General features: G+C 47.4%; 2 protein-coding genes across 2 annotated transcripts; both read left to right on the top strand.

Annotated features, from left to right (window-relative positions):
• The first annotated feature begins 4,207 nt into the window (after positions 1-4,207).
• LOC4326090 (rust resistance kinase Lr10) lies at positions 4,208-11,922 on the top strand. The gene is made up of 2 exons (XM_026024810.2): positions 4,208-4,395; positions 10,632-11,922. Exon 2 carries the CDS (start codon positions 10,700-10,702, stop codon positions 11,765-11,767), a length of 1,068 nt encoding a protein of 355 aa, XP_025880595.1. The 5' UTR covers positions 4,208-4,395; positions 10,632-10,699; the 3' UTR covers positions 11,768-11,922.
• Positions 9,341-10,527, top strand: LOC112938691 (uncharacterized). The gene is made up of 2 exons (XM_026024815.2): positions 9,341-10,197; positions 10,298-10,527. Exons 1-2 carry the CDS (start codon positions 9,431-9,433, stop codon positions 10,455-10,457), a joined length of 927 nt encoding a protein of 308 aa, XP_025880600.2. The 5' UTR covers positions 9,341-9,430; the 3' UTR covers positions 10,458-10,527.
• Positions 11,923-12,564: the final 642 nt, after the last annotated feature.

The following is a 12,564-nucleotide window of genomic DNA, read 5'->3' as shown; positions in this document are numbered from 1 at the left end:
GAAGACCGCCCAACCTATCTTCTTGCTAGCCTCCTCGAATCTCGGGGACGAGATTCTTGTAAGGGGGGTGGATTTGTCACGTCCTGATAAATTCATCCCAAAATAAAAATCATCTTCTAAAAGGAATAATAGAATTAATTAAAATTCGAAAAGAAATTGGCAAACATTAAAATACGTACAAGAAAAATTCAAATGTGACCCGGAGAATTTTTGTTAAATTCTCCTTGGTCTAAAAGGAGCCCTCAAATTTTAGTGGAATTTTCAGAGCACAAATAATAATTGAGAAGAAATAAACAAAGTTGAAAAGGTTTATAAAAAAGAAAAACCCTAAAAGTCTTCTCCCCCCCCTTCCTCTCTTGGGCCGGCTCGGCCCAACTCTCCCTCCCTCTCTCTCCTCTCCCCGCGGCCCATCGGCTCCCCCGCGCGCGCGCGCCGCTGACAGGCGGGCCCGCCCGCCACTCTCGCTGACGGGTGGGACCCACCTGTCATCGCCTTCCTCCCGCCGCGCCGCCGCCAGCCCGTGCCCTAGAGCCGCCGCCGCCGCGAATCTCGCCGTTTCCCGCCGTCCCCGCGCGCATTAAAGAGGGGGAAAATCACCCCCGTGATTCCCTCTCCCGTTTCCCCCCCTTTTCCCTCTCTCTCTCCCTCGGATTCGTCCGGATTCACCCCGCGAAGTTCGCCGGCGTCTTCAATGGCGCCCGAGATCTCCGCGCGCGGTTTCCTCTCTCCCCGGCCGCGCTCTCCCCCTCCCGTTGCTATATATTTGCTCCCCGTGCTTCGCTCTTCCGTTTCCGCCGCTCGCCGCTCGCTCTCGCCGTCGGATTCGTGCTCGCGCCGTGCTCCTCTCTCTCCGCCGTCGCCGTCGACCTTCGGCTCGCCGCCGACGTCGCTCCGGTCTCCCTCCCGACTCGGCGACACCTCCATCCGCTTCGCCGTGTTGCCGCCGACCCCGTCCGCCGCTCCGCTTCGTCCGCCGACTGCCGGAGCACCGTCGCCCTCGGCATCCCGAACCGCGCCGTCGCCTTCCTCCGCTCTGGTTCGCCGCCGTCGTCGCTCCGGTCTTCCTCCCGGCTCGGCGCCACCTCCCTCGGCATCGCCGCATCGCCGTCGACCTCGTCCGCGCCTCCGTTTCGCTCGCCGACCGTCGGAGCGCCGTCGTCATCGTCATCCCGAGCCGCGCCGCCGCTTTCCTCCACTCCGGCCGCCGTTCTCGTCGTCGTCGTTGTCCCGGGGTGAGCCGAAGACCGCCGTTCGCTTTCCCCCCTTCTCTCCGCTCTCTCGGGCGCCGCTCCGCCGCGCCGGTGGTCGCCGGCGGTGACCATCGGGGCGCGGGCGCGCCGCTCCCGTCGGCCGTGCCGGCGAGGCCGCCTTCGGGCGCGCCCTCGCGGCTGCCAGGTGGGCCCGGCCGTCATCCGCCCGCGCCCGCGGGTGCGGCTGACGCGCGGGACCCACGGCGCCGACCGCCGCCAGCCGCGTGCGCCCGGTCCACCGTGGACCGTGGGGCTGACGCGTGGGCCCCACTTCCCGTGGACCCGGTCCGCGCGCCCGCTCCCTCGGCTGACGCAATAAATGAGTTTTTAATTAAAATTTAAATGAAGAAATTCGCAAATATCCATTTAAAGAGCATATAAACTTCAAATGGCCATATCTTGGCCATTTGAACTCGGAATTGGACCGTTCAAGTCTCTAATTTTTCCTTAAGAAGTAAAGAACCCATTTTTGTGCTTTGTTTCTGCTGTTATGTGGAGTTTAGTAGAGTAAAAGCCTTTTCTTTTCCGTCGGTCGTGTAGACGCTGCAGCTTCGGAAGATCCGCTCTTCGTGGAAGTTGAAGCCGTCGTTTGGGAAAGCGAGCAAGGCAAGTCACATCACCCTTGAGCATATTGAATCCCAGTTTATAAAATTATTTTGATTTAAATTATTGCATTATCGCTTTGTTTAAATTCCCGCGTTACCACTGTTTTATTTAGCCATGCCTATTTACCTTTGTTATGACATTATTATTGCTATTGTTATTATTACCTTGTTCACCCTAGGAAAATAAAAACCCCAACTAGTGGGTACTCTATTCATGGTTCCACTAGTATAAATTTAGGTAGATGCTTCGCTGAATAATTAGGCAACCTTAGGTGGTTTTATAACTTTAGACTTTGGGAATTCTCATATCATTTGGACACTATGGAATTGTTGGCTTATGTTGGAATTGGACACACACCTCTCTTCCTCTTTCAAAACCCCTAAAACCTGTTTTCGGTGGGGTTTGGGTGCATGCCAGATGTGGGAAGTAGCACCCCGGCCACTATAAGGACTAAAGCTCGGGCCTCTATTGCAAAGCACTACCGTACTTCCACATGTCTAATGGGTAAGGCTTAGTTTGTGGCTCAGTCTAGTCATAAACAAAAGTACACGGATTGGAGATGGATGAAGTCGGGCGTCGATGGACATTCTCCAGGGCAAATGAAGGCTACACGAGCTGCGGCCCGGTAGTCGAGATGTCATACGGCGGAGGGTTGGTGCCCAATGCTAGGGGCTCAGTTCTGCCTGCCTGTCCCGGGTATCCCGGCCGTAGGCAGGATTGGGTCGGTACTCTTGTCTAAGGCTAGGATGGGTTGGAAACTATGTCACATCTTTACGACGGGTTCCAAGGCCATGGAATGCGGAGTAAAGATGTGTCTTGTGGGTAAAGATGTACACCTCTGATCAGAGTAAATCTATTCGAATAGCCGAGCCCTCGGATATGGGCAAGCCTAGCAATGTACCCAAGTCAGTGTTTTAATTCTTAAAATTTGCTCAACAACTAAAATATGGAATGGTTGGCCTGGGTTGGCTTGGGACGAGCTGGGACCCAGGTCGGGTTGCCAGTTCGGTCCAAATCATCGTAGGCCTTGGGTTAAGGCAGGCTCGTGAGGGTTCACGGCCTTGTTTAATAATACTGTGTAGCTCTAGGATCGTCTTTACAAAATGGCTTTGGGCAACTAAGTGACTTTTAAATGCTGTTTACTGCAAAACCTAACCCCTATTATTATTCCCTTGTACCCCCCCTTGCATTAATCATGCATCTGCCGGTGTGGCTTGCTGAGTACTGTGGTTGTACTCATTCTTGCTCAATCCTTCCCCTCTTCAGTAAGAGAAGCTTTGGAGAAGATGTCTTAGGTGGAGTCCTGGCTTATACCCCAGTTGAGCGCCTGTGAAGATGGAGCCGTAGGCCCGCTAGTCCGCTGCTGTTTATTTTTGATTGTCAGGCCTTAAGTGCCTTTGTAATAATGTAAATATTATCGATATAATAAAGATGTGTCTTTTATATCATGTTTGTGTGGTGTACCCCGGCTTTTCCTGGGACGGGGATTAATACACTAGCGTTCGGGAAAAGGCAATTTTCCCGGTCGCGACAATAAATGGACGGAGATTTGCACGGTTGCCCTCCGAACGTCCTTCTGATGGGACGGCACATACCTACCTCCACTTCTGCCGGGGGCAGGCGCGTCGTGGGAACGTGGCTGTGCGCTGACGACATGAGCAGTGTCAGACCGGTCACCAATCGGTCATTCTTGTCCACCGCGTGTCAGCTTAGCAACGTGCATGTTTGCCCTTCTTCACACAACATCTTGCCTGTAATGGTTAGGATGAAGCCTGGCATATATCGATCGGGGCTAACGTGCCATCTCTGGGATGTATCACGCTAGCTCCAGCTGGGGACGAGTGCCTAGAGGCTCTCGTCTTGACGGGACGGGGCGAGGCGTGCGTCAGACCGCCAGTCGCCACCTAACCGTTGATCTGACCGGTCTGTGACTGGTCACAGACCGGATAAAAGAGCGCGCTGCATTGCGCTGCATGCAGCGTGACACGCTTGACCAGACCGCAATAAATGCGGTTAGGTGAGCCCTACCGTGTTCACCCAACCTATGTACATAGTGCAAACCCCACAAGGGGTCGGGGCACCTCGGCCCTCGGGGCCGGGGCAGGAGCAACCCGACCCCCCCTCGGGGAAATCAGGAGGAGGGCGGACACCTCACCCTCGGGCCCGACGTCCCCGAAGGTGCCAGGCCACGTGGGCGATTCCATCTGCCTCAAGCCTCCGGGCGCAATACTCCCGGTCCCATATCACCGACAGACAGGTAGGACCAAGAATTAATAGTATAGTATGTAACTATTGTATGAATTGGCTATTACATTGGCTATAAATGATTTAGAGCTATTAGTTGACTATAGTATTAAACTTGCTCTAATAACCTTTGTTTTTTTTCTCTTCTGGATGATGCAGCACGTTTTTTTTTTCTAAAAGAAAATGCAGTACTGGGATTGATCTCTTGAGCTGAAGGGATAGGAGAGCTAATACCACACCTTATCGTGGTCTTCAGCAAGGATGATTAGTGGAGTAGCAGCAACGATGGAATAAGGTAATTTAGTTGTCATCTTCCAGCTATTATTATATTGCAAATTAAATACATTGAGAATTTGAGATATGTTGCTAGCTACCAGAATTACATGAGTACATGTTGATATATCACAAACCCAGTTGCCCAGTTTAGTTTAATAATCAAACACTATATGTGCATGCTTCAGCTCACTGACAACTAATTTACTATATGTGGATTAACCATTTCTCTCGCTCAGGCACCAAACCATGCATGGCGATGCCTTTTTATAGGAACGTGCATAAGCAGTATACATCATTTATTATTCCTTCCATTTAATAATGTAAAACTTTCTAGCATTGTTTACATTCATATATATATTTAGATTTATTAATATCTATATGAATATGGACAATGTTAAAATGGCTTATATTATGAAACGGAGGAAGTATACTATTAAGATCGCGAAATCTATTTCGAGAGCGTTCTCGGTTTAGCTCTATAGCACGACGCATCTGAGAGCCGTCTAACTGTGCACGTCGTCATGATGTCCATCCACGGGGATGTCTTTTTCCTTTCAAATAAAGTTCACGTGGGTGCCTTTTTCTTGTTCAAATAAAGTTTCCTCTCAAATTACTTATCTGATCTACAATCCGATTACGCTATTATGTTCGTTACAATTAAATCTTCACTTACGATGAAAAAAAAATTATATTTGTAAATTACTTTTATTATATACATAAGTTACTTTTATCATATATATATATAAGTTACTTTTAGATTTGTCGCGACCGGGAAAATTGCCTTTTCCCGAACGCTAGTGTATTAATCCCCGTCCCAGGAAAAGCCGGGGTACACCACACAAACATGATATAAAAGACACATCTTTATTATATCGATAATATTTACATTATTACAAAGGCACTTAAGGCCTGACAATCAAAAATAAACAGCAGCGGACTAGCGGGCCTACGGCTCCATCTTCACAGGCGCTCAACTGGGGTATAAGCCAGGACTCCACCTAAGACATCTTCTCCAAAGCTTCTCTTACTGAAGAGGGGAAGGATTGAGCAAGAATGAGTACAACCACAGTACTCAGCAAGCCACACCGGCAGATGCATGATTAATGCAAGGGGGGGGTACAAGGGGATAATAATAGGGGTTAGGTTTTGCAGTAAACAGCATTTAAAAGTCACTTAGTTGCCCAAAGCCATTTTGTAAAGACGATCCTAGAGCTACACAGTATTATTAAACAAGGCCGTGAACCCTCACGAACCTGCCTTAACCCAAGGCCTACGATAGTTTGGACCGAACTGGCAACCCGACCTGGGTTCCAGCTCGTCCCAAGCCAACCCAGGCCAACCATTCCATATTTTAGTTGTTGAGCAAATTTTAAGAATTAAAACACTGACTTGGGTACATTGCTAGGCTTGCCCATATCCGAGGGCTCGGCTATTCGAATAGATTTACTCTGATCAGAGGTGTACATCTTTACCCACAAGACACATCTTTACTCCGCATTCCATGGCCTTGGAACCCGTCGTAAAGATGTGACATAACCCTTCACCCATCCTAGCCGTGAACAAAAGTACCGACCCAACCCTGCCTACGGCCGGTATCCCGGGACAGGCAGGCCAGGGTTGAGCCCCTAGCAACAAGATCTAGACCGGGTGCGCCACACACATAGGGGTGAGACCACCCGCGTACTAGTCCAGTGCCATGGCATCTCGACTAACGGGCACCGACCCGTGTAGTCTTCATTTGCCTAGACATCTCGATTACCGAGCCGCAGCTCGCGTAGCCTTCATTTGCCTCAGAGATATCCATCGTCGCAACGACTTCATCCATCTCTATCCGTGTCCTTTTGTTCAGGACTAGACTGAGCACCGAGTTAAGCCTTACCCATTAGACATGTGGTTAGTACGGTAGTGCTTTGCAACAGAGGCCCGAGCTTAATCCTTATAGTGGCCGGGGTGCTACTTCCCACAACTGGCATGCACCCAAACCCCACCGAAAACAGGTTTTAGGGGTTTTGAAAGAGGAAGAGAGGTGTATGTCCAATTCCACCATAATCCAACAATTCCATAGTGTCCAAATGATATGAGAATTCCCAAAGTCTAAAGTTATAAAACCACCTAATGTTGCCTAATTATTCAGCGAAGCATCTACCTAAATTTATACTAGTGGAACCATGAATAGAGTACCCACTAGTTGGGGTTTTTATTTTCCTAGGGTGAACAAGGTAATAATAACAATAGCAATAATAATGTCATAACAAAGGTAAATAGGCATGGCTAAATAAAACAGTGGTAACGCGGGAATTTAAACAAAGCGATAATACAATAATTTAAATCAAAATAATTTTATAAACTGGGATTCAATATGCTCAAGGGTGATGTGACTTGCCTTGCTCGCTTTCCCAAACGTCGGCTTCAACTTCCACGAAGAGCGGATCTTCCGAAGCTGCAGCGTCTACACGACCAACGGAAAAGAAAAGGCTTTTACTCTAATAAACTCCATACAACAAGCAGGAACAAAGCACAAAAATGGGTTCTTGACTTCTTAAGGAAAAATTAGAGACTTGAACGGTCCAATTCCGAGTTCAAATGGCCAAGTTATGGCCATTTGAAGTTTATATGCTCTTTAAATGGATATTTGCGAATTTCTTCATTTAAATTTTAATTAAAAATCCCATTTATTGCGTCAGCCGAGGGAGGGCGCGCGGACCGGGTCCACGGGAGTGGGGGCCCACGCGTCAGCCGCTCGGTCCACGGTGGACCGGGCGCACGCGGCTGGCGGCGGTAGGCGCCGTGGGTCCCACGCGTCAGCCGCACCCGCGGGCGCGGGCGGCTGACGGCCGGGCCCACTTGGCAGCCGCGAGGGCGCGCCCGAAGGCGGCCTCGCCGGCACGGCCGACGGGAGGGGGACGCGCCCGCGCCCCGATGGTCACCGCCGGCGACCATCGGCGCGGCGGAGCGGCGCCCGAGAGAGCGGAGAGAAGGGGGAAAGCGAACGGCGGTCTTCGGCTCACCCCGGGACAACGACGACGACGAGAACGGCGGCCGGAGCGGAGGAAAGCGGCGGCGCGGTTCGGGATGACGATGACGACGGTGCTCCGGCGGTCGGCGGGCGAAGCGGAGCGGCGGACGGGGTCGGCAATCACTCGGCGAAGCCGATGGAGGTGGCGCCGAGTCGGGAGGAGGACCGGAGCGACGACGGCGGCGAAACGGAGCTCGGCGGCGACGGCGGAGAGAGAGGAGCACGGCGCGGGCACGAAACCGACGGCGAGAGCGAGCGGCGAGTGGCGGAAACGGAAGAGCGAAGCACGAGGGACGATTTTATAGCGTCGGAAGGGAGAGAAGGCGGCCGGAGAGAAAGGAAACCGGCCGCGGAGTTCTCGGGCTCCATTGATGACGTCGGCGAGGATTGCGGGCGCGATTCGAACGAATCCGAGGGAGAGAGAGAGGGAAAAGCGGGGGAAACGGGAGAGGGAATCGCGGGGAATGATTCCCCCCTCATTAAGGCGCGCGGGGAAGGCGGGATGCGGCGGAATCCGCGGCGGCGGCGGCGCTAGGGCACGGGCGCGGCGGCGGCGCGGCGGGAGGTAGGCGATGACAGGTGGGTCCCACCCGTCAGCGAGGGTGGCGGGCGGGCCCGCCTGTCAGCGGCGCTCGCGCGGGGGAGGCCGATGGGCCGCGGGGGAGAGGAGAAAGAGGGAGGGAGAGAAGTGGGCCGAGCCGGCCCAAGAAGGGAAAGGGGGGGAAAGAAGACTTCTTTTAGGGTTTTTCTTTTTATAAACCTTTTCAACTTTGTTTATTTCTTCTCAATTATTATTTGTGCTCTGAAAATTCCACTAAAATTTGAGGGCTCCTTTTAGACCAAGGAGAATTTAACAAAAATTCTCCGGGTCACATTTGAATTTTTCTTGTACGTATTTTAAGGTTTGCCAATTTCTTTTCGAATTTTAATTAATTCTATTATTCCTTTTAGAAGATGATTTTTATTTCGGGATGAATTTATCAGGACGTGACAAGATTGGACTAAATTACTTCTTAGACATAAAAGTAAATTCAATAAAGTCTAAAAGTAATTTACATATATTCTAAAAGTAACTTAAAACAAAACGTAAGTAACTTTGTCACGACATTAGAAGTAAATTCGTTGTAGGGATAAAATATGACTTTTTAGTAAATTCCATAATTTGTGCTGATTAATTTAATTTTTAGATAGAGTCATGTTTTTATCTATACAACGGATTTACTTCAAATAACATGCCAAAGTTATCTTCGTTTGTTCTAAGTTACTTCTATAATATATATAAATTACTTTTAGACTTACTGAATTTACTTTTATAGTTTAAGAAGTAACTTAGTGAAATGTAAACGTAATTTAGACATATCATAAAAGTAATTTGTGATTTTTCATCAAAATATAATCATGTGAGATCTTGTTGTAAAGATTTAATTGCAATAAACACAACGGCGTAATCGGATTATAAATCAGATAAGTAATTTAAGAGAAACTTCTCTAAGAAGGAAAAAAATACATAGATATTGAGTGTATAAGTAGCTTTTTTTTTTTGGAAAGAAAGGTGTCTCTCTTTAGCACCATATAGCTAGCACTCTCGGTGTAGTCGCGTCCTGTTAAGATAGTTTTAGAAGAATACACTATGTTAGCTTTGGGGGCTTTTGAAATTAACCCGTGAAGCACTGTTCCCCTAATGATAAGGCTCGTGATAGCGGGCGACTGGTAATGTGTGCACTTTGACCAATCTTTTTCGGCAACATCAATAAACGGTGACCGATGCAGCACGGTAGACTCTTGTGGAACTGAATGCTACGCCTTAGACTAATCTGCTTCGTGTCATCAAAGACTTCCAAGTCAACAGCATCACAGTCAAGGACATGAAGTGTTGCTTTTTAGCTAAATTTATTTGCTTGGAAAACTCTAGTTACACTGCTTACATACAGTGCACGCACCGCGCGGAGATAGACACTTGTAATATCATCCGTGTCACTACCTAGCTCCTGCATGCTCTGCTTGGGCGAACTAGCTAAGCTAGCTGCTACACCACACCATGGTGATTCCTGGTCCGTTCTTCCGTCGCTCGACTGCCCTGCAAGTTTTCTCTGTCCTGTGTGTGCTTCGATTTGTCGTCCCAGATCCGGATATAGAATGGCCTTTAATTCATGGAATACCTGCATGCCCTCCGTTCACCTGCGGCCATCTTAGCAAAGTCGCGTCTCCTTTCCACCGGCGAGGCTACGAGTGCGGTGTTGCATCGTATGAGCTGACTTGCACCGATGACAAGGCTACAATTCAGATCGACAACGGAACATACTTTGTGACAGGCATCGACTACAGTGATTCCACCTTCTGGGTTGTCGACGCCAACATCTCGGATTCACGTAACAATTGCCCTCTTCCTCGCTGGAAACGCATTCCTTATTACTATGATGATGTTAGTAGTGACGACGAAGAATCATCGCCATACAACATCCAAGTCGAATTGGACCCTGCTTCACGTTGGTGGTCTTTCTTTGTCAACTGTTCCAAGGAAATAAACAACAATGTTATGTACAGTCCTGTTGCTTGCATGGGCACCAGCAGCTCCTTCGTTTATGTCTTGACTGGCAGATTGTCCTGTTACATTGAAAACCTCGAGCCTTCCTGTGGTTACCTAGCCATGACTCCTTTGGATGGTATGGGTCGTGTAGCACCAGCAGTTGATAGCTTAAGTTATGAAGACGTAGTAAAATTCATGAGGAAAGGATTCCGCGTCCAATTTCCTTTCAGACACCATAGAAATCGAAGCTTCAAGGATTGCCTAATGGAGTCGATTCCGTGAGTTCCTGATCTTGACATAATATCTGATTGCACATTCCTCCGACCTCCCCTCCATTTATATATGCCTGAATCTATCCGTCTTTGTTCTTGCATGCAGCAAATCGACTGGTATAGGCAAACTTTCAGATTGGTTTAGTCTTTCGGTGACTGAAAATTTCATGGATTGCGCAACTGCTAAAATTCCATCGCCATACAATATACTCTTGGGCATAATATTGTATGCCTTGATGTTCTGGACGATGCTTGCACGTACGTAAGTCATCGACCAGGACCCTACGTCCCTACCCTATATAATTTATCCCATTAATAGTTAATGTTATTTCTATCTTTTCTTATAAACCCACATCATCTCAATTGTTTCTAGTGTTTCATCTAGTTATATACGCATGTTACAATTTCTTGATTCCAACCGATCGAACTTGTGTACGCAGCACCATGCAGGTATCTGTTGGCACCCTTGGTTGTATTGATTTTCCTTGCACAAAAGTACTTGAAAAGAATGATAACAATTGATGCAGTCGAGAAATTTCTCCGAATGCAACAAATGCTCGGTCCGACAAGGTATGCCTACACCGACATTATCGCAATCACAGGGCATTTCAGAGAAAAGTTGGGCCAAGGAGGCTACGGTTCTGTATACAAGGGTGTGCTGCTCCCGGGTGATCTCCATGTGGCTATCAAGATACTGAATGGCTACTCTAATTGCAACGGCGAAGAATTCATCAGTGAAGTTGCCACCATTGGTAGGATTCACCATGTTAATGTTGTGCGTTTGGTGGGGTTCTGCTCCGAGGAAATGAGAAGGGCCTTGGTTTACGAGTACATGCCTAGGGGATCTCTAGACAAACACATCTTCTCATCTGAGAGAAGATTCTCATGGGACAAGCTCAATGAGATTGCTCTAGGCATTGCTAGGGGGATCAACTACCTGCACCAAGGGTGTGATATGCAGATTCTACACTTTGACATCAAGCCACACAACATCCTTCTTGATGATAACTTTGTTCCAAAAGTTGCTGATTTCGGCCTCGCTAAACTGTACCCAAGGGACAAGAGCTTTGTGTCAGATAGGGCTTTACGAGGAACAGTGGGTTATATGGCTCCTGAGATGGTTTCCCGGAGCTTTGGCATCATATCTGGCAAGTCTGATGTTTACAGTTTTGGAATGTTGCTGCTTGAGATGGTCGGAGGACGAAGGAATGCAGATCCAAATGCAGATTCCAGTGCAAGTAAGGCATACTACCCATCATGGGTTTATGATAAGCTAATAGCAGATCAACAAGTTGATGAGATATCCAACTTTGCCAACATGCATGAGCTAGAGAGGAAGTTGTGCCTTGTTGGGCTGTGGTGCATTCAGATGAAATCACACGATCGGCCGACGATGAGTGAGGCAATAGAGATGCTCGAAGGGGGTGTGGATGCGCTGCAAGTGCCTCTGAGACCATTTTTCTGCGATGGGGATGGCATGCCACCTCCACAAGTCATGGATTCTTACTTTCACTCCTCCGATCTTTCTGCAATTTCAGAAGAGGACGATGGAATAGCTGAATTAGCCAGTAGTTAGGCTGTGATGAAAATGATGTATCTAGCTAGCAATTAGCGTTCATAAATAATGGTTGTTATTATTCCATATTCATGGATCCAACAATTGATAGATACTAATGCATAAATTTATTTTTTTTGTATGAAATACTACTATAAATAAGCAAGTGTTTTGTACTCCCTTCGTTTTATATTATAAGTCGTTTGATTTTTTTTTCTTAATCAAGTTTGACCAAGTTTATAGAAAAATATATTACTCCCTCCGTCCCAAAATATAAGCATTTTTGGATTTCGACACGGTCTTCGAGATACTATTTTGACCAACAATATCTATAAAAGTAAAATGTTTTAAATAAAAAGAGTTGCATATTACGATAGTTTGTTTAATAATAAATCTAGTAACATCAATTTTACTTGATAGATCTTTTTTTTTATTTTTTCCTATTAATAGTTAAAGTTAAAAATGTTTGACTTGACACTATGCTAAAAATGCTTATATTTTGGGACGGAGGGAGTACTATTTTCAACACAAAACAAACATATTATCAAAATATATTCAATGTTAAATTTTATGAAACTAGTTTGGTATTTTAGATGTTCCTAATTGTTTTTATAATCTTAGTCAAACTTGACTAGGAAAAAAGGAGTTTTTTTTGGAAATAATATTATTTTAATGGAAAATCGCAAAATTATAGGTCAGTTAGACGAAATCGCAAGTTTAGCACCCTGTCGAACGGAGGCAGTTCGAAAGGGTACCTGTCGAACTGCCCCAGTTCGAAAGGGTACCTGTCGAACTGCCCCAGTTCGAAAGGGTACCTG

This window comes from Oryza sativa, chromosome 1 (assembly GCF_034140825.1).
Source record: "Oryza sativa Japonica Group chromosome 1, ASM3414082v1".
NCBI lineage: Eukaryota > Viridiplantae > Streptophyta > Magnoliopsida > Poales > Poaceae > Oryza > Oryza sativa.
Note: the sequence above shows the minus strand (reverse complement) of the source record. Positions and strands in the feature narration are given on the sequence as shown.

What these genes read in the sequence shown, in the direction of transcription:
- LOC4326090 (XM_026024810.2), top strand. Translation starts at nt 10,700, where the DNA reads ATGATAACAATTGATGCAGTCGAGAAATTTCTCCGAATGCAACAAATG.
- LOC112938691 (XM_026024815.2), top strand. Translation starts at nt 9,431, where the DNA reads ATGGTGATTCCTGGTCCGTTCTTCCGTCGCTCGACTGCCCTGCAAGTT. An exon ending in TGCCTAATGGAGTCGATTCC is followed by an intron (nt 10,198 to 10,297) that starts GTGAGTTCCTGA and finishes TCTTGCATGCAG; the next exon opens with CAAATCGACTGGTATAGGCA.